General features: G+C 36.4%; 1 protein-coding gene across 1 annotated transcript in view; it reads left to right on the forward strand.

The window, feature by feature from the left end:
* Positions 1-21792, forward strand: part of TRPC6 (transient receptor potential cation channel subfamily C member 6) — a 599576-nt gene that overhangs the window by 330763 nt on the left and 247021 nt on the right. Inside the window, exons 3-4 of the mRNA XM_053708587.1 lie at positions 1034-1222; positions 2452-2616. Coding sequence (XP_053564562.1) covers positions 1034-1222; positions 2452-2616 — 354 coding nt within the window. The remainder of the gene's footprint in view (positions 1-1033; positions 1223-2451; positions 2617-21792) is intronic.

Consider the following 21792-nt stretch of genomic DNA (forward strand, 5'->3'; position numbering starts at 1 on the left):
ATGCATATAAAAAGACTGTGCACATTTAGATAATGGAAGTGAATTGGAAAGTTGGAAAGTAATTTTGATAGAGAACAGAATTAGTGTGGTCATTGCACTTATTTGATAAGTCATCAGTTAAGTGTTGCATTAAGAGCATTTGAAAACCAGGTATTAAATTTTATTACTTTCTACTGTACATACAAAAACATGGAAGCAAATACCATAGCAAAGAACATAACCAAAAAGTCCACTACTTGAGCAATATTTTTGTGCTCCATCAGCTGAGCATTCGCTCACTATCCAACATGAATTTTAATGCAGGTCGTCATAGAAATCTATTAACTGTGGGAAAGAATACACCTAAGCTGGCATGATAGAAACCTTCAAATATATGAAGGGACTTAATAAAATAGAAGCTGAAAGCATTTTTTACAAAAAAATAAATGCCAAAACAAGGGGTCACAATCTAAAGTTAAAGGGTAGCAGATTCAGGAGAAATTTAAGGAAGCATTTTTTTTACAGAAAGGGTGGTGGATTCATGGAATGAACTTTCATTTGAGATGGTAAACACAAAGACTGTAAAGGAATTTAAAAATGCCTGGGAGATGCATAAGGCTATCCTAAGGAAAAAGTAATGTAATATGGGTAGACTTGATGGGCCTTTTTGGTTCTTATCTACCGTCAAATTCTATGTTTCTATGTTTACACCTATCTGACCCTTCATGTATAATATATTAATTGGTTACTTATACAGACTATCAAATAAAATGACCAAAATTGAACGAAAAAAACAAAAAGTATAAGTATTTTAACATATTAAACATAATGTTAAATATTAACAAAGAATTTGCAATAAGATGATATCCTGGGGTTAAAATCTATATTGTTGTGTTACTACTTTTTATTATAATGTACAATTACAGCATTTGGTTGAATATAAGCTTTGTACCTCATACTTATTTTGCCTAAGATATGTGATTATAGTAATTCTTTATATGAACATGTGATACGATATCTTATTAATTCCTTCTTTATATATATATTTTTTTAGAATGACTACAAAAAATTATCTATGCAATGCAAGGACTTTGTTGTTGGGCTTCTCGATCTGTGCAGGAACACAGAGGAAGTGGAAGCCATTTTAAATGGGAATGTAGATACAAACCACAGCAATATAGAGGCAGATGGCCGGCCAAGCCTTTGTCGTTTAAAACTTGCTATTAAGTATGAGGTTAAAAAGGTAGGTATGAAACTGTTTAATTTACTTCAGTAAAGGGATGATAAACAGTAAATAAATGCTAGACATAATGATGCAAAGATTAGCATTAGAATAATATTTAGATGTATTTTTACAATTGTATAAGTGTTTTAAATATTGAAAATATAAACTAATAAGAAAATTCTACAAAGTAATGGGCACCACCATGATTGAACTAGTTTTCTGTTTATCTCTGTCTGTGGAAACAAGGCTGCGTGGCATCCTTTTTAGGTTTTCCCTATCGATCTTCAGCAGGGGAAACTAAGGGATAATTTAAGTTCAAACATGGCAGCTCCCATTACTTTATAGAAACTCGGAATTTAGAAAAACAACAACATTCAGAGTTAAATTACAGGAAAAAGGAACAAAATAAATAATGAAATGATATTGCAAAGTTTTTTAACTACCAACAATTAAACATTTTATATTACAATCACATTTATTACCCTCAACTTAAGGTGGCATAAAGCTGCAAATATATGCTGTAAATTATATAGCAGATTTAAGACATTTGCAGCATTTTGAAAACCTAGGTTACAGATTTTGATTTTGGCCTCTCTAGAAACCAAGCACACTTTTTATATAAAACAAATGATGTTAATGTAAATAATTGGGGTAATTATAAATATTTTTGAAGAATAATAAATAATGTCCTGAAAAGAACCTGTATTAAAATAGATTATCTCCAGCACCTGTGTATCCAGTGGGTGACAACGCCATCCAGGACCTCACACAAAAAGTCCCAAAAGATAATCCAGTAGAGCAAATTAGATGACAGCACTCCAGTAATCTTAAACGATGTTGCAACATGATTAAAGGGTAACACCCGAAATGTTGTTGTTATATTGTCTTTTTTGGAGTTGATGTGAATAAACCATATATCTTTTAAGATTACTGGAGTGCTGCCATCTAATTTGCTCTACTGAAATGAACCTGTATCAGTTTTCAAGTTGCCGATGAATCTTTCTTTTACTTTGGTATTCCAGTTGCTATCTAGGTCTTATATACACTATGGGGATGTATAAAATCTATGTTGCCCTGTTGTTTTTATCAAATAAAGTTACACAATATTTCTACATTTATAAACTTTCTAATTTTTTCAAAAATAACTTTGCAAGCAGTTACAGAATATTTAATAATATTTAAGGGAAAATATATTAGGAAATGATAGATAAAAAGCACAGTGATAATTTTCTGCATTTGTATTTCAGTTTGTCGCTCACCCAAACTGCCAACAACAACTTCTTTCAATTTGGTATGAAAATTTATCAGGTTTAAGGCAGCAGACGACAGCAGTAAAATTTCTGGTTGTTTTAGCTGTTGCAGTTGGACTACCGTTCCTTGCTATGGTTTACTGGATTGCACCATGCAGCAAGGTAATTGATGTCACCATCCTTTCCATTTATGTATCTATTTATTTATTTGAATTCATTCATTCATTCATTCATCTTTTTACACTTTATGCATATCACACCTTGGTTTGTCTTCTTATTGGACATTAAACTGTACTGCTTTACAAAATTTAATTACAATTAAATTAGTAATACTGTCATACTGTTAGCACAATTTACAAGGTTTACAAATTAATGAACAGCATAGGTATACATCTCTTGAAAAGCTCAGTGGGATCCATGTTTATGGTCTCTTTTGCAGTTCTTAAAGGGGCAGTCAAGTATAAATTAAACTTTCATTATTCAGATAGGACTTTTAATTTTAATTGACTTTCCAATTTACTTTTATCATCAAATTTGCTTTTTTCTCTTGCTATTCTTAGTTTAAACTAAACATAGGTAGGCTCATATGCTAATTTCTAAGCCTTTGAGGGCTGCCTCTTATCACATGCTTTTTAAATCTCTTTTCAACACAAAGAGACAGAAAGTACACGTGGGCTATATAGATAACACTGTGTTCAGGCACAGAAAGTTATTTAAGATCTAGCACAATACAATGCTAAATTTAAGACAATAGATAAGGGGGCTGGAAGAAGGTTCCTAGATACAAGGTAATCACAGAGGTTAAAAGTGTATTAATATAACTGTGTTGGTTATGCAAAACTGGGGAATGGGTAATAAAGGGATTATTAATATTTTAAAACAATAACAATTCTATGGTAGACTGTCCCTTTAATTTGGGACAGATGTAAATTAGCTTGTTATCTGAGATAACCAATTACTGTGCAAATGTTGAAGTCTCAGGTAAATGTCCCCCTAACTAAAAAGATATAAAGTGTTAAAGTAAACAGATTTGCTAAAGAATAATTGTATAATTACACTACGGCTTGCATATAACTTTGTGTTAAAGGGACAGTTTACTCAAAAAATGTCTCCTCTTTAATTTGTTCCCAATGATCTACTTTACCTGCTGGAGTGTATTAAATTGTTTATAAGTATTTCCATTGCCCTTATATTGGCATTTTAAATAGTTTATGTAGCATGTGGTATCCACACCCATCCTTAAAGTTTTTGGCCTGGAAGCCAAGCTGTGTTAACACAGCCAGTAGAAGCAATTACACTCCCAGTGGGTTATAGAAGAGATAAGGTAATAACATTTTAATTTTCCAATGTTCTCTCCAGGTATTGGTGATTGGTTTATGGACAGATATAAGTTAAAGAAGCATGTATATGTACACAATGTGATAATGTAATGAGATCTGATTATACCTACAAGCCCAATCCATTTTATTAGGTTGTGGCTTCAAAGCACTAAATCAGCTCATTCATATACACAAATAAGCTTTAAAAAAGCAAATCTCATACATTTTATACTCTGCAGCTGGTAAAAAAGTTATTGGAAACACATTAAGGGAAAAACAATTTTATAGTATACTGTCCCTTGGGTCCCATTTAACACTTAATATTTAACAAAATAACTTAGAGAGCATGCTGCAATCTGTTTCTTTGATGCAAGTCAGTTTCTTTGCGAATAGGAGCAATTAAAGGGTTAGAGTAACCTAAAGTTAACTTTTGCAATTTGTAAGTTTCAATCTTTAAAGCATGTGTGAGAAACTTATTAAGTGCACAGCTATATATTTGCATCCCTGGAGCAGCCACTACAGGGATCGTATCTCTGAGGCAAGTGTGAGCATATTGTCTCTCTAGAAGCTTGTATAAGACTACTGGGGGAACAAATTGCAGCACTGTGTGATATTCAAACACTTGGAAATAAAATGGATATGACTAAATAGATTGTTTATGGTTGTAGCAGTGAGGATGGAGTTGATTCAGAGGGGGCTACTCAGGGAATTAGCAGCAATCCAGTGATTTTTTTTCAAGTATCATGTCCCTTTAACTAGAGTTTGTAATCATATAATTTATTAATTTGAGTGAAACTTCAGTTTTTCTAAATTTTTTAAAAAAAATTATAAAAAGGAAGCTAAAATCACCCACGATGCTATAGAATGTTTTCGAATGGCAATCCTGATGGATTCGAAAAGTACAGTTATATAGTTGCTTTCCTAGTTTAAAAAAAACAAGATTTATGGGTTGATCACATTTTTTTTTCATCAGATAACCATTTCTAGACATTTGTCTGGTATTATCTGTGTATTTTTTCTAGTGATTATAATCACAAAATGCTTCTGCCAATAAGCACAAAATCATTACCTCCCGAAAACAACAAAAAATCATTACTTTCCTTGTTAATCTTGCAATGTCTCAATTAAAAAATAAAATGGACAGGATTAAAGGCAAACAAAATAATTATATTGGAATTTAGATTTTGATCAGAAGCAAAGAAGTTTGGGTCACGTTAAGTATAGGGCTATTTGCCACAAAATCAGTAATGCTTCCAATACACAATTAAAATGTTTTATTGTGATCTTGTTGATATCTTGTTCATCCACAGCCAGTTTACATGCACACAGTTAAAGGGACAGTCTACACCAGAATTGTTGTTGTTTAAAAAGATAGCTAATCCCTTTATTACCCATTCCCCAATTTTGCATAATCAACACAATTATATTAATACACTTTTTACCTCTGTGATTACCTTGTATCTGAGCCTCTGCAGACTGCCCTCTTGTTTCAGTTCTTTTGACAGAGTTGAATTTTAGCCAATCAGTACCGACTCCTAGGTAACTCGACTGGCGTGAGCACAATATTATCTTTATGGCACACATGAACTAACGTCCTCCAGTTGTGAAAAAAAATTCAAAATGCATTCAGATAAGAGACGGCCTTCGAGGGTAGAAATTAGCATATGAGCCTACCTAGGTTTAGCTTTCACCTAAGAATACCAAGGGAACAAAGCAAAAATGATGATAAAAGAAAATTGGAAAGTTGTTTAAAATTACATGTCCTATCTGAATCATGAAAGTTTATTTTTGACTAGACTGTCCCTTTAATCAAATGACAGATTGTGATCAACTTAGTAGAAAAATTAATTTCATACATACATAAGAGTTTTAAAGAATCTTTTCAGGATAAACATTCATTGGAGACTTTAATAACTGACAAGCAGTGTGTGTTTACTCCTCTTTGCAGCTTGACAGCTATTTAACATTCAGTTCTTTTGTCTGGATGAAAAGTATGAATTATTTCAAGTTAGAATAAACATTTGAGACAGTTTCTTGGGATGACATTTTTTTGATTCTCTGCTTTGAAATGTGAAATGTTTTCAGTCCATCTTTAGAACTTCACATCTCTGTTTTCATCTCTTTCAGTAACCTTGTTAACTGAATAGGCCGAGTCATTTTAGGATGAAACGTTTATTTATGAAATACGGTTGTATTTACAAACATCAAGTGATTTTTGTGGTAACAGCATCAACATTTGACTAAAAAAATCTATTTGCTATAAATAAGCTCTGCAAAAAAGCCAGAAAATATACATTTTGAAGGAACACAACACTTCATAATTACTAGATATTCCTGTTGTCTTGCTATAGAATAACATACCAGCCAAGTTTAACATTTTAAAACAAATTAACACCTTGTTTGATGCAATTGTTTTTCAATAGCCAAACTCCACCTATTATTTGTCTTTTTTTTTGGAGGAGCTAATCCTGGCTTGTTTCTACAGAAGACAAAACTAGACACAGCCATTATGTTAGTATAATCTGCATTATTTTGCAGTTGCTATCTACTGAACCACTTCAGGAAAGATATGTAGCAGAGTAAGCTTTGAGAAGTTAGCAGGGTGTGTGACGGATACCGGCTAACCCGACTGGGTAGCTCCGCCAAAGGGTCCTTCCTATACCTGGAACATGCCGCTATGTAGCGGAGAATGTGATTATAGCGGAGCCCACCCAAATGACTAGACAGACTAGTATTCAGGTGAAATACAAAGAACAACTTTATTGTGGAAACACACTGTTTATATACACAAACTGATCAAGATAAAGAGCCTTATCAGATCCACAGATCTCCTGCCATTCCCACCTCTTCAGACAGGCTGGCGCCCCCCATTGTGTCCATTGTCCCATAAAATCCCAGCGGTAAAGTGGTTGCTATTCCGGGGTGATCCCAGAGGAGCGGCAGACTTCCAGGGTGTTTTTGGAAAGCCCTCAGATGCTACAGTCTAAAAAGCTATGTGATCCATGGCTGGGGGCTAGAGCTACGGGTGATCAAACGTACACCAGGAAGGCCAAAGGAAATAGGAGTTGTAGGTGGTGGGTTCAGAACCCCCAGTTCCCAAGGACCTCTTGCCCTCTCTAGGAAGTACCCATCCCCAAAAGAGCGGAGCTCTGGGGTGAAGGGCCACTAAAATGACCTAGTGTAAATGTCAGCGGGTATGCGGGGAGGTGCGGCCGACCGGTAATTCCAGGAACCCAGCCAGCCGGAAAGGGGTTAGGCGGTCAGATCAGCTCTTTCAGGAGGATGTTAAGCACACAAAGTAAACAAAACTAAGTGTCTGGAAGATCACAAAAGCTCTTCAAAGTCCAAATCCGGTGAGAAAAGTTGAGGGGCTAGGTAGTAGGGGGTGGAGGTTTAACTTTGGCAGCATGGTATTCATGACAGGGTATATTCCCAGTTCTGAGAATTAGGCAATGCACAATTTTCAGAGCTAAATTATATAAAAGAGTTGCAAAATAAATAATGAAAGTGTTTTACTACAGATTTCAGCTAAGATTACAAGTGGAGCATAAAAATTGTATTTCTATGTGAGCTAAAATCTCTATAGTGCTATCTATAGCACTCCCATTTTTACTTCCATGTTACAAGATGAAAGTAAAATGTTAGCCTCAGATATGCAAACATATGAAGGTCGGACAGCGCAGCAACTCTAAATCCCTCACCTAATAGACTTCTATGGGGCACCATACAGAACTCAGGTCTGGCTTTTTCTCAAGTGCTAACCCTAAGCCGAAGGTTCACTATATTATTATTATACTTTATCTATAAAGCGCCAACATATTTAGCAGCGCTGTCCATGGGTGCATTTTATTTAAATAAAACAATGATATAAAACTTGTAAGAGACAAGACAAAATTTTACAAACACATACAGGAGGAATTAAGGGCCCTATTCCCGTAGGAACTTACAATCTGTAGGAGGTTGAGAAACAGGAGTTGAGGACTGCAAGATTAAGAAAGATGTTAATGCAAAGTTAGATGAGGGAAATGTTAAGTAAGTGAAATTAATTTATTACTAAGTTGGGTGGTAGGCTTCTCTGAACAAAAAAGTCTTCAGGGAGCATTTAAAAGAAGAAAGATTAGGGGAAATCCTGACAGGACAAGGGAGAATGTTCCAGAGGGTAGGTGCTGCATGACAGAAGTCCTGCAGTCTAGCATGGGAAGAGGTGATAGTCGAAGATGTAAGGAGCAGCTCATTATTGGATCTTAGTTGGCAGGCTGGAGTATACTTGTTAATAAGAGATGGTAGGGAGTGGGGAGCAGTGTTGGTGAGAGCTTTGTACGTAAGGGTGAGAATTTTTAATTTAATTCTGCTGTGAATGGGGAGTCAATGAAGGAACTCGCAGAAAGGTGCAGCAGATACAGAGCGACAGGAAAGGTAAATTAGCCTGACAGAGGCATTTAGGATGGATTGAAGGGGGAAGAGGGAGGAAAGAGGAAGGCCAGTAAGTAGGTTATTGCAGTAGACAAGTCGGGAAATAACAAGGTAGTGAATTATTTGCTTTGTGGTGTTAACGCTCAGAAAAGGGCGAATCTTGGAAATGTTGCATAGGTAGTTGCAGCAGGATGAAGAAAGCGATTGGATGTTGGGGACAAAGGATAGATTTGAGTCAAGTGTAACTCTGAGGCAGTGGACTTGGGGCGATGGGAAGATGGTGATGCAGTCGACAGGGATAGAAAAGTCAGAAGTCAGTGTAGAGCTTGAGTGGGGGTTAGAAGGAGTTAAGTCTTGGACATATTAATCTTAAGGTGGCGAGAGGCCATCCAGGATGAAATACTAAATAAGCTAGATCTGGGTTTCATCAGCATAGAGGTGATATTTGAAGCCATAACTGTTGATAAGTTCACCCAGTGAAGAAGTATAAATGGAGAGGAGTAGATAACCCAGAACAGATCCTTGAGGTACTTCAACAGACAGAGAGGAGGAGTCACCAGCAAATGACACAGAAAAAGACCTGTTAGAAAGATAAGAGAGAATCCAAGAAAGAGCAGTGTCACAGAGGCCAAAAGAGCTAAGGGTCTGTAGGAGGAGGGGGTGTTCAACTGTGTCAAAGGTAGCTGAGAGGTCAAGTAAGATAAGTATAGAGTAGTGGTCATTACTTTTAGCAGAAAGAAGATCATTTTGTAACCTTGGTAAGGGCAATCTCAGTTGAGTGTTTGGGTGGAATCCAGATTACAGGGGGTCAAGCAAGGAGTTGGTGGACAGGAAGTGGGTTAGGCGATTGTAAACTAGTTTTTCAAGGAGTTTTGATGTTAGTGGAAGCATTGATATGGGGCGGTAGCTTTCAGAAGAACTGGGGTCAAGGGAGGGTTTTTTGAGTATGGGAGTGACCTTTGCATGTTTGAAAGAAGATGGGAATGAACTGGTAGAGAGAGATAGGTTGAAGATGTGAGAGCAGGAGTGAGGGTGAAAAGGCAGGGAGGGTATTAGATGGGAAGGGATAGGGTCGAGCGGGCAGGTAGTGAGGTGTGAGGAAGATAGTAACGAAGAAACTTCATTCTCAGTGGCTGGATGGAAAATGCAGAGGGTGGCAGAGTAAAAGGGCCTGTTGTTGGAAGATTGCAGTTTGGTGTTGTGATGTTTCGGATAGTATGTGTTTTGTTTAAAAAGTAGTCTGAGTACTATAGAAAGACGGGGGGGTGTTTTGCGCAGTTGGGGTGGGGCAAGTGTGTCTAGTGTCGAGGAGAGAGTTTTGTTATAGTGGGCTGTAGCGAGATCAGGAAAGGTTATAGTGGAAGTGTGAGGGAGGAGATCTTGAATGATTTTTGAAAATTGGAGCGGATTCACAGCGTGTAGATTTCTACAGGTGTGGGGGCTGCATGGAGAAGTGGGTTTATCTGTTGCATTATTATTATAGGTGACCAGGTGATGGTCTGAAATGGGAAAAGGGTGACAGATGAGGTCAGATATAGAGCAGAAGTAGGAAAATACCAGGTCGATGGAGTGTTCATCACGGTGAGTAGGGAATAGGGTGGAAAGAAGTTTAGAGGAAGATGGGTTGTCAATAAGAATGTTGAAGTCCCCAAGAATTAGGGGTGGTATATTTGTAGAGGGAAAGGGAGGAAGCCATGTGGCAAATTTGTCAAGGAATTGTGAGGTAGGTCCAGGAGGATGAGAGATGACTGCCACTCTGAGGGAGAGGGAGGGAAATAGGCAAATACAGTAGACTTCAATGGAGGAGAAGGAGAGAGATGGGATTGGAGCTAGGTACTGATAAGTACAGGAGGGGGATAACAGGATCCCAACACCGCCGCCGTGTTTCTCACCTGGCCTCGGGGTATGGCTAAAGTGGAGACCACCATGTGTGAGAACAACAATGGAAATGGTGTCAGAAGAAGATAGCCAGGTTTTGGTAATTGCTAAAAGGGTGAAAGCATTTGATATAAACAGGTCATGAATGGTTGTAAGTTTGTTGCAGACTATATGTATATTTATGTAGATGGATAGATAGAATGAGAGAGATAGATAAATAAATAGAGATAGATAGATAGATGATAGATGATAGAGAGATAGGGACATATTTTTGTATTAAGAAAATTGTTTTACGAGTTATTAAACGGTACATGACAATGTGTTTGAATGGGAAGCACTATTTAGCTCAGCTGCACTATCCATTGAAAGTATAGAGCGCACTAAAACTTTCTCTGGTTGCTAGGTTTTTTTTACAATTGACTTGTAGTATCAGATTGTGTGCTATTTTTAGCATAGGGTTGGAATGTGGATTAACAGTAGAAGAACAGAACTGGTTGCACAACAGTGGTATGAAAAAAACCAGAATACGTTTATTATTAGCACAACTTACAGTACACGCAATGGACAGAGTTACAGTTTTACATTTTTAACATCCCTAGCAGCGCTTAATCATAGAGTCTATGGGGCCTATCTATCAAGCTCTGAATGGAGCTTGAGGGCCCGTGTTTCTGGCGAGCCTGCATGCTCGCCAGAAACAGCAGTTATGAAGCAGCGATCCATAACCCTGTCCGCCTGCTCAGAGCATGCGGACAGACATCGCCGGAATTCAACCCGATCGAGTATGATCGGTTTGATTGACACCCCCTGCTGGCAACAGATTGGCCGTGAGTCTGCAGGGGGTGGCGTTGCACCAGCAGCTCACAAGAGCTGCTGGTGCAATGCTGAATACGGAGAGCGTATTGCTATCCACATTCAGCGAGGTATGTCGGACCTGATCCAAACTGTCAGATCAGGTCCGCCAGACCTTTGATAAATATCCCCCTATAACTGGAGTTGGAAACCGCCAGTCGCGGTAGTGAGTTTGGAGCGGCCGCTGTGGTATGTGGATTACTGTCCCTGTAAGTTGCTCCCCCAGCATTGCTAATGATATCATAAGGAATATCATAAATGACATCAAAGAATCATAACATAATAAAATGATTCCATATAGTCTTGGAATACTTGCAAATATACACAAAAGTCAATTTCAGGGTTTTATCAAGTGTCTTGAGATGTTAAATTAGAAAAGGCAAAAATGGTCTTGAAAAGATGTTGAAAAGAATCATGAAAAAGGATTGTGATTACTGAGAACTATTCAGGTCTATGTTAAAAAAATAGTTTTTTTCCCTGTAAGCTAAAAATGCAATTGTATGTGCGGTAAATAGCCGAAAATGTGATTGCGATTAAATAAAAACTGGCACTTTTAGACAGTTAAAGAGCCAAACACACCTCAGCCAATAGATTGTGATTGACACCCTTAGTGCTTTACAAAATATTATTTTAATTTTCCTCCTCTATATTATTTCTCAGTGCCATATGTCTTCTTAAAATCACTGATTTCTAATTTCATCACACTATTACTATTATTTTTTCTTTTATACTACAAGAATTCTCACTTTTAAATTTTAAATTGTCATTTTTTTCTTCTAAAATCCTTTATTTCCAAACGTGTTAAAAAAATAATTTTCCTCAGTACCATTTTATATAACTCTGTATACTATCTGTACTAATCTAATCACGTCCACTGTGTTCTCAGAGCATGGCAGAGATTAATGCAATTAACTGTTATGAAAAAAAAAGATTTACATGAATTAAAGAAGTAACTCTAACTAGAGATCAGTTTACACCCTTTATGTATAAAAAGTGATTAAAAAAGTAATGAGATCAAGAACAATATAGCACAAATAAGAATTTAAATCATAGAGAAAGTATTAAAACATCTACATGACTATTTTGAAATAGAGATGTTTTATATGTAATAGGAAATTGTGTGATTCAAATATACATGTAATATACATGTGAAAAGAAATGGAACAGAATTTAAACAAACTACTCTCTAAAGATAACGGAAGTGAGAGAAAAGAAATGAAAAAAAGGAGACCTTATGAAAAGAAGGAAAGAATCAAATAATGAGGACTGGAAGGTAATTACGGTAATAGACAATAAACCAAACATTGTAAAAAAATTGATTTAAAAAAAGGATGGTTTGAAATAAAAAAATGAAAATAAAATAATTATATATATATATATATATATATATATATATATATATATATATATATATATATATATATATATATATATATATATATATATATATATATATATATATACTGTGTGTATATAAATATATATATATATATATAAATCAGATTCTTAGTAATGGCAGTGAAGAAGAAGAGAATTTGTTTGTGAAAACATAAAGAGACTATTTAAAGAGAAGAGGAAACAGTATGAAGTTATGAAAGGAGAAGAAACAATGGCAAATGAATATTTGAATTGAGTAATAAAAATGTTTAAACAATCAATCTGGTTTTTTTTTTTTCATAAATAAAGGGATGAATTTGTAACCTAGTAACAGGTTGAAGAGTCTACTTGAAAATAAATGAAATTAATTGTTTTTGAAAGAAAAAACAGATTTAAGTGAACTAGATGAAGAGGTAAATCTCATTGAAGATTAGTTAACATCCTTTATAGATAAGTAGAGATTAAAGGGACAGTCAACACCAGAATTTTTGTTGTTTAAAAAACTAGATAATCCCTTTATTTCACATTCCCCAGTTTTGCATAACCAACACAGTTATAATAATATACTTTTTACCTCTGTGATTAACTTGTATCTAAGCATCTTCTGACAGCCCCCTGATTACATGACTTTTTAGTTATTATCTATTGACTTTCATTTTAGCCAATTAGTGCTGTGTCTGCCACTAGCCACGAGCGTGATCACAATGTTATCTATATGGTTTACATGAACTAGCTCTCCCCTGTTGTGAAAAGCAAAAAAAAAAGCATGTGATAAGAGGCGACCTTCAAGGGTTTAGAAATTATCATATGAGCCTTCCTAGGTTTAGCTTTCAACTAAGAATACCAAAAGAATAAAGCAAAATTGGTGATAAAAGTAAATTGGAAAGTTGTTTAAAATGACATGCCCTATTTGAAACATGAAAGTTTTTTTTGGACTTGACTGTCCCTTTAAGTATTAAAAGAGACCCTGTTAAAGAGAAGTGAATAAGTATGAAGTTATAAAAAGAGAAAAAAACGTTAAATAAATATTCAATTTGTATAAATAAGATTTTAAAATTTTCTCTCTCTCTCTCTTTTGCTCTCTTATATATATATATATATATATATATATATATATATATATATATATATATATATATATATATATATATATATATACAATATATATATTTATACACATATATATATAAAAAAAAAATATTATTATTATTTTATTTTAATATGGATAAATTAGTAACCTAGTAATATGATGACTCGTTTTGGGCTTCAAAAGATTTATAAGAAATATAACAATTAAAAAAAAAAAAAAAAAAGAATTTCTATGGACCCATATGTAAACCTATAGCAGTCTTATTTGATTGTAAACATGCTGATGTAACATGTAATTCAACATTCTTTCTCCTCAAATTTCAAATATTCTTCAATGCAACTTTTTGTGGAATTAGTAGAAAGAAGTATTAGTCAGTTATAGACTAAATATTTTTTTAAGCAGATGTTTTAAAAGAGAGGTTTTCAGAGAAAAACAAATAAATGAGCATGACATACAAAAAATGGAAAGAAGAGAATAATTGGAGTTTAAAAAAACGTGTAAAGGAAATGACACACTGTGATGAATATTATAGGCTAAATATGAAAATAATATTTTGTTAAGTATTATATTTGAAAACCACGTTACAAAGATGTTTTAGAAGACTGTGGCTTATTTAAATGTTAGTTAAAACAATTGTCCATAATCACATAGGGTTTGTAAACTGCAAGCAAAAAATCAATTACTGTTTTATTAAAGTAGAAGTGAGTATTAAAGAGATAGCTATGATGTTTAATCACATATGATGATTTAAAAAAGAGATTTAACACTAGTAGTGTGTGACATGTGCATATTCTTTAAAAAAAAAAAAAGGATTCAAGAGAACAAACACATTTTAAAAAATAGATGTGAATTTAAAAATGTCTTAAAATGGTAAAAATGCAAGTTTAATTTTGACTTTTCTATCCCTTTAAGTGTAACTATGGGAGTGTGGCTAGGTGTTTGGATGCATAGTGTGTGGAACAGTGTTGGGTAAAGCACCACTGAGTATGTTTCCTTCCCCATAACTGTGATCCTTTTGTTGTTAAATCAAGAGTGGTACAGAGGTGAATTTTTTAGTTGTGTCTCCATATAGTATCTTAAAAGAGTTTGTTTTAACCAGAACTTTCCCTGTTTCTTTGCATTTAAGTAAGTTTTTTATATTAATATAATTGAATAGGAGTATAATGAAACTGACAGGCTGCTTCTACCAAGTAGAGTAGACACAAAACTTTTCTCAGAGGGACATAACACCCATAAATCACTTGAACAATAATTATTTTTTCTATGGATTTTTTTGTTTTGTTGGAAGATCACATTACAGATGGAAACCGTTTGAAATTTGCATCTTTCTTATTTCTGTTCTTACATTTCAAAAACCTGCAATTTCATAAGGGTGTGTAAGCTTTTTATATTCATTGTAACTGTGAAAAACACCCAAGTAAATATCACATGAAAAAATGAAAATATTTTCTATCAAAGTTTCTTCAGCTAATTTGAGTAAGTGCTCTGTATTCCAGAGCTACTCGTTTTACTGTTGTCTGTATGGTAAAAAAAAAAAAAACAACAGCCAATCAGTATCATTAATGCTGTGTTCATTCTTTGGTTTACTGTGATCTTGTGGGATTTCACTGAAAACTGCAAAATGTTATGATAAACTTCCTTAAAATGAGAAGAGAAAAAAAGTGACTGTGCCTGTGGATCCCAGGTGCACACTTTCTTGCTGGAGTAGACTGAGACCAAGCAGAGCCCACAGGCAAAATTTAGAAAAGGGCACCCCACCTCTTCTTCCACCCGGTCCCCTCTGCCCCACCCAGCAAGCAATGTCCTTCCCTCACCCCACCACTTTCCTGTCTCACCCCCACAAGAGCCAGCAACCTTAAGGGACAGGGGCCCCCAATATCAAGTGACTGGAATGCCACACTCTAGAGTCCCCACAGTCACAGACCCATACCCCCAAGGCATCCCACCCTCCAGGGGCAGACTCACATTACAGGGCCCCCACAGCAACAAACCATCTACCCAAGCACAGGGCCCCCACATCATGGACAGGGTCTCTACTCTATGCACAGGGCACCCACTTTGCACACTCTTATCTGCTTAGTTACCGCTAGCTGCTTAGTACTGTTTACTGGCTGTGACTGTGAGCATAAGCAGAACATCAGGAGTCCCACTTGGAGATGCCACTGGCAGGCCCCTTCATGTGCCGGGCAAGTCATAGGACAGGCATCCTGATTTGATGTTGAAAGCGCCTGTACAATGGAATGTGGGTACTGGGTACATTTTTAGTTAACATTTCTTATTTTTTAGGTACAGTTTTTCAGCGCTTTAAAGATATGCTGCATCACTTTCCTTTTAACACTTTATAGTGTGTGTCTGTAAGACTAATTCACAGTTTCCTATTAAACCCACCATTGTAATTGAAAGTTTACCTATTAGCGACCCTGACCTTGTCAAAGCATCAGCTTCCTAATTGTCAAGAAATATGTGCTTTGCTTTGACCTCACTTTCCTTTAAAATACGTCACTTATTTTTTTTTGATGATCTGACTCTTGATGTAGTGTAGTGTAATTTTATGATCACATTCCTGAGACTAATTGCATTTCTTAAGTCAAAATAATATAATTTAACAACAAATGTACTTTTACTCTTTAAAAAAAAATATCCCTCAGTGGTAATTACAACAGCAATAAGGGAGCAAAAAATAATTAAACATATGCTCTTAGTAAAAACGTTAGTCTTCAAATTGCTAGCAGTTGATTAAATGTGTTAACTTAATGAAAACCAGGTGTTAAAATTATTTTAACAGTTAAATAAGCGAGTTGTCTCTTCTCTGATTTGCATATCTAAGTCTTAAATAATAAAATACAATGTCAACTTTAGCATAAAGAGAGCAACAGACTTTGATTTCATCCACTTTTTGGAATCCAGATCACAGTAAATTGTGTCACTTTAAAGTTAAATTAGTATGGTTTAAGTTCTAATTCAGTGCAGTGGCACCAGGGCCCAAGTGCTAGAGGGGGCCCATTGTAGCCAGTCAATACACAGGCATGCACAGAATATGTAAAATCCGAATGCAGGGGATCTATCTATCTATCTATCTATCTATCTATCTATCTATCTAACTATCTTCAAAACCATACAGAGCAGCAGGTATATTATTATTATTGCTTTGCTTACTACTAAGTTAACGTTGGGAAGCCCATAACATTTTTTTTTTGCACCAAGACCCTCTGTTGAGAAGGTCCGCAACATAAGAAATTTAGCTTTTTCATGATAAAAATTTGGGTTTTAAAATCTCTGTTCCCCCCTCAATAAATAAATACATAAATAAATAAATAAAAACACATAACCACTGTTGTTAAATTAACAGCCCCTGGGTAATGTGATGCAATTGTTGTTTTAGTTGTGCTTGCATGCAGCATATTGTAGTAAAGTACAAATTAAACTTTCATGATTCAAATAGGGCATGCAATTTTAAACAACTTTCAAATTTACTTTTATTATCAAATTTGCTTTGTTCTCTTGGTATTCTTTGCTGAAAGCTAAACCTAGGTAGGCTCATATGCTAATTTCTAAGCCCTTGAAGGCTGCCTCTTATCTGAATGCATTTGACAGTTTTTCACAGCTAGAGGGCATTAGTTCATGTGTTTCATATAAATAACATTGTTCTAATGCACGTGAAGTCCACTAATTGCCTAAAATACAAGTCTGTCAGAAGATCTGAGATAAGGAGGCAGTCTGCAGAAGCTTAGATACAAGGTAATTACAGAGGTAAAAAGTATATTTCTCTTGTAAGGTGTATCCAGTCCACGGATCATCCATTACTTGTGGGATATTCTCCTTCCCAACAGGAAGTTGCAAGAGGACACCCACAGCAGAGCTGTTATATAGCTCCTCCCCTAACTGCCATATACAGTCATTCTCTTGCAACTCTCAACACGCATGGAGGTAGTAAGAGGAGAGTGGTAAAATATAGTTAGTTTTTTATTCAATCAAAAGTTTGTTCATTTCAAATAGTACCGGAGTTGTACTATTTTATCTCAGGCAGTATTTAGAAGAAGAATCTGCCTGCGTTTTCTATGATCTTAGCAGCTTGTAACTAAGATCCACTGCTGTTCTCACATATGTCTGAGGAGTGAGGTAACTTCAGAGGGAGAATGGCGTGCAGGTTATCCTGCTATTGAGGTATGTGCAGTTTTAAGTTTTTCTAGGGACTAGAAAATGCTGCTGGTACCTGATTAATGTAAGTTAAGCCTAAAAACAGTGATTTAATAGCGACTTGTATCAGGCTTACTACCAGAGATATATACTCTGTTAACATGGCAATATAAAACGTTTGCTGGCATGTTTAATCGTTTTTATATATGCTTTGGTGATAAAACTTATTGGGGCCTAGTTTTTTCCACATGGCTGGCTTGATTTTTGCCTAGAAACAGTTTCCTGAGGCTTTCCACTGTTGTAGCATGAGTGGGAGGGGCCTATTTTAGCGCTTTTTTGCGCAGTTAAAATTACAGACAGAGACATTCAGCTTCCCTCAGCAGTCCCCTGCATGCTATAGGACATCTCTGAAGGGCTCTAAAGGCTTCAAAAGTCGTTTATTGAGGAAGGTAGGGCCACAGTTGAGCTGGTGCAGTTGTTGTGACTGTTTAAAAAAGTTTATTTAGTTTTTTTGCATTAAGGGGTTAATCATCCATTTGCAAGTGGGTGCAATGCTCTGCTAACCTATTACATACACTGTAAAAATTTTGTTTGATTTACTGCCTTTTTTCACTGTTTTTCAAATTTTGACAAAATTTGTTTCTCTTAAAGGCACAGTACCGTTTTTTATATTTGCTTGTTAACTTGATTTAAAGTGTTTTCCAAGCTTGCTAGTCTCATTGCTAGTCTGTACAAACATGTCTGACATAGAGGAAACTCCTTGTTCATTATGTTTAAAAGCCATGGTGGAACCCCATATGAGAATGTGTACTAAATGTATTGATTTCACTTTAAACAATAAAGATCAGCTTTTGTCTTTAAAAAATTTATCACCAGAGGATTCTGTCGAGGGGGAAGTTATGCCGACTAACTCTCCCCACGTGTCAGACCCTTTGACTCCCGCTCAAGGGACTCACGCTCAAATGGCGCCAAGTACATCTAGGGCGCCCATAGCGATTACTTTACAAGACATGGCGGCAGTCATGGATAATACACTGTCAGCGGTATTAGCCAGACTACCTGAATTTAGAGGAAAGCGTGATAGCTCTGGTGTTAGGTGTAATACAGAGCATACAGACGCTTTAAGAGCCATGTCTGATACTGCCTCACAATATGCAGAAGCTGAAGAAGGAGAGCTTCAGTCTGTGGGGGATATCTCTGACTCAGGGAAACCTGATTCTGATATTTCTACTTTTAAATTTAAGCTTGAGAACCTCCGTGTTTTGCTTAGGGAGGTTTTAGCTGCTCTGAATGACTGTGACACAATTGCAGTGCCAGAGAAATTGTGTAGACTGGATAAATACTTTGCAGTGCCGGTGTGTACTGAGGTTTTTCCAATACCTAAAAGGTTTACAGAAATTATTAATAAAGAGTGGGATAGACCCGGTGTGCCGTTTTCCCCCCCTCCTATTTTTTTTTTTTTTTGAAAAAGCTTTATTGAAAGATAGTATAATACAATACACAATGAAAATGTCACCATGTCACAGTGTCCAATATCACAGAATGAGATATACAAGTATTGCAGGAGTCTGTTAAGTAAGACATTCAACATAACATCAATGTGTGATCATGATAAGAATAGGTTAAGTGAAGACATCAATCAACATTATTAATTTGGATTATGACGTGCATCAGAAACTACGATGCTCGTCTTAGTGAGAAGATACGAAGAAAGAAGAGGAAGAGGAGAAGGTAGAGGGAAGAATAAGAAAGAGAAATATCTGTGGTTGGGGAAAGGAGGGGGTTTCATCATGGGACGAGTAGGGAGGGGGAGAGGGGAAAAAAAAAAACTCAGGGAGGGGGGTAGCTGTCTATGGAAGAACTCAGTGGGGGGGGGGGTTTAAAAGACTAATCTATGTATTGGTGCGGAGGAGAGTAGGATATCCTGGACTTATCTAGTCGATGGTCTCCAGAGTTCTTTCATGTATTCATGAATTTCAACCCTGTCCTCCCTCAGGTATCTAAATCTTTCCAATGACAAATGTCTATCCACTTGTGCTTCCCAGTCAGCGGTCTGAGGGATTCTGTTTGATTTCCAGTTTTTAGGGATGAGAGCTTTCGCACTATTTAGCATGATATATAGTAAGTGTTTTTTAGGTTTCTCTGTAAGTTTGGGCAGTCTATGGAACAACAGTAGGCCAGGGTCTCTGTGCAATGTAATATTTAGTTTAGAGTCTATTATGTCCAATACTGCCGTCCAAAATGTAGCTATCAGTCCGCATGTCCACCAAATGTGGAGGATAGAACCAACCTCCCCGCAGCCTCTCCAGCATTTACCATCTTATTTCTTATATATTTTTTTGATCCTGACTGGAGTAAGGTACCAGCGGGATAAAAATTTATAGTTGGATTCTAATGTTCTGGCTGAGACTGAGGCCTTGGTGTGATTGTGGAATATTTTTTGCCAGTCTGTGTCTGTAAGGGCGTGGTCCAGGTCCCTGTTCCATTGCCTAACAAAGGTAGGTGTGTGAGAGTCCTTATGAGATATCAGTAATCTGTACATAATAGATAACAAATGTTTAGGAGTGTGTGTTAGTAAGCATAATGACTCCAATAGGGTCAATTGTCTTAACATACCGTCGGCTCTTTTATGTGTGAGCAGATAGTGTTGTAGCTGTCTATGGAAGAACCATGGTATGCTCAGGCCCGACTCCAACAGATCCCCCAATTCTTTAAGTTTTTTATTTGAAATTAGCCTGTGGAACATTGTCTGATCTAGTTGTATCTTATTTAGAGCTGTCTGGGGGATATTGGAAAAAGGGATATCTGAATTTTGGACAAAGGGAGTGAGAGGCGAGGGGTTGGAAGAGATGTGTGGGTATTCTACTAGGGATTCGTCCCATACTGAGAAAAATTCCCTCAGAAGTGCATATTGCATGGCCACTTTGGGCCTGTTTTTATTGGAAATCCATCCTAATGAGCCCACATTTTGTGCTCTCAGAATGTGCCGTCCTAATTGGACCCACACTTTATCTTTAGAATTGGCGCACCATTCCACCTGTTGTTGGAGATTAATAGCCTTTTTGTATACTGAGAGGTTTGGAATGCTCAAGCCCCCCTTTTCCTTAGGTAGGTATAAAGTGTTTTTGGAAATCCTAGGTCTAGTGCCCCCCCAGATATAGTCTTCTAGCTGTCCCTGTAATTTTAATAGATATTGACCAGGAAATGGGATTGGGAGGGTTTGGAGATAATATAAAATCCGGGGAAGAATATTCATCTTTACCACCCCAATTCTGCCCAGCCATAATATTTTCTTGTTTTTCCAAGACGAAAGGTCTCCTATAATTGCTTTGGTTAATTGAATATAATTGGCCTCAAATAGGGTCTCTACTTTGGGGGTTAAGTTGATTCCTAGGTATCTGAGTGTTCGTGTTTTGATCTTTAAGTTACATATATCCGATAATCGGCATAATTCCGTCTGGGGCAGATTGATATTTAGGATTTCTGATTTGGTTTAGGTGAAAATTAGAAACTCTACCGTATTCATCAAATTCTCGAAGAATTTCTGGGATAGAGATTAATGGGTCAGCCATCGAAAGGAGGATATCGTCTGCATATAGCGAGACCTTGTGTTCATGGTCTCCTATTTTAATCCCAGATATTTTCTGGTTGTCACTGATTTTTTGCGCCAGTGCTTCTATTGATAGGGCAAACAGTAGGGGGGACAGGGGGCATCCCTGACGTGTCCCGTTTGAGATTTTAAAGGGGTCTGATAGAATATTGTTAATTTTTACCTGAGCAGTTGGTGCCGAATATAAAGAAAAATTTTTATGTACAAAGGCTTGACCAAAGTTCATTTTTGACAGGACAGCCTTAAGGAAATCCCAGCTAACCCTGTCAAAAGCCTTTTCGGCGTCAGTGGAAACAAGAACCGACGGGATGCTATTAAGTTGCGCATAGTTCACTAAGAGGGTAGCCTTTATGGTGTTATCCCTGGCTTCTCTCCCAGGGACAAATCCCACCTGGTCTGGGGAGATTAATTGTGGCAAGAACTTATTCAGTCTTGATGATAAAATTTTAGCAAATATCTTCAAATCTATATTAAGAAGAGAGATCGGCCTGAAATTTTCAGGCCGATCTGTTGGTTTACCCGGTTTCGGGATGGTGGTAACATGCGCGAGGAGCATGGATGACGGGAAGTCCTGATTGTTCCCAATACTATTAAACAGGGAGGCTAAGCGAGGGGACAACACATCTTTAAAAGTTTTATAGTATTTTACACTAAAACCATCTGGG

The sequence above is a fragment of the Bombina bombina genome, chromosome 3 (assembly GCF_027579735.1).
Source record: "Bombina bombina isolate aBomBom1 chromosome 3, aBomBom1.pri, whole genome shotgun sequence".
Lineage (NCBI taxonomy): Eukaryota > Metazoa > Chordata > Amphibia > Anura > Bombinatoridae > Bombina > Bombina bombina.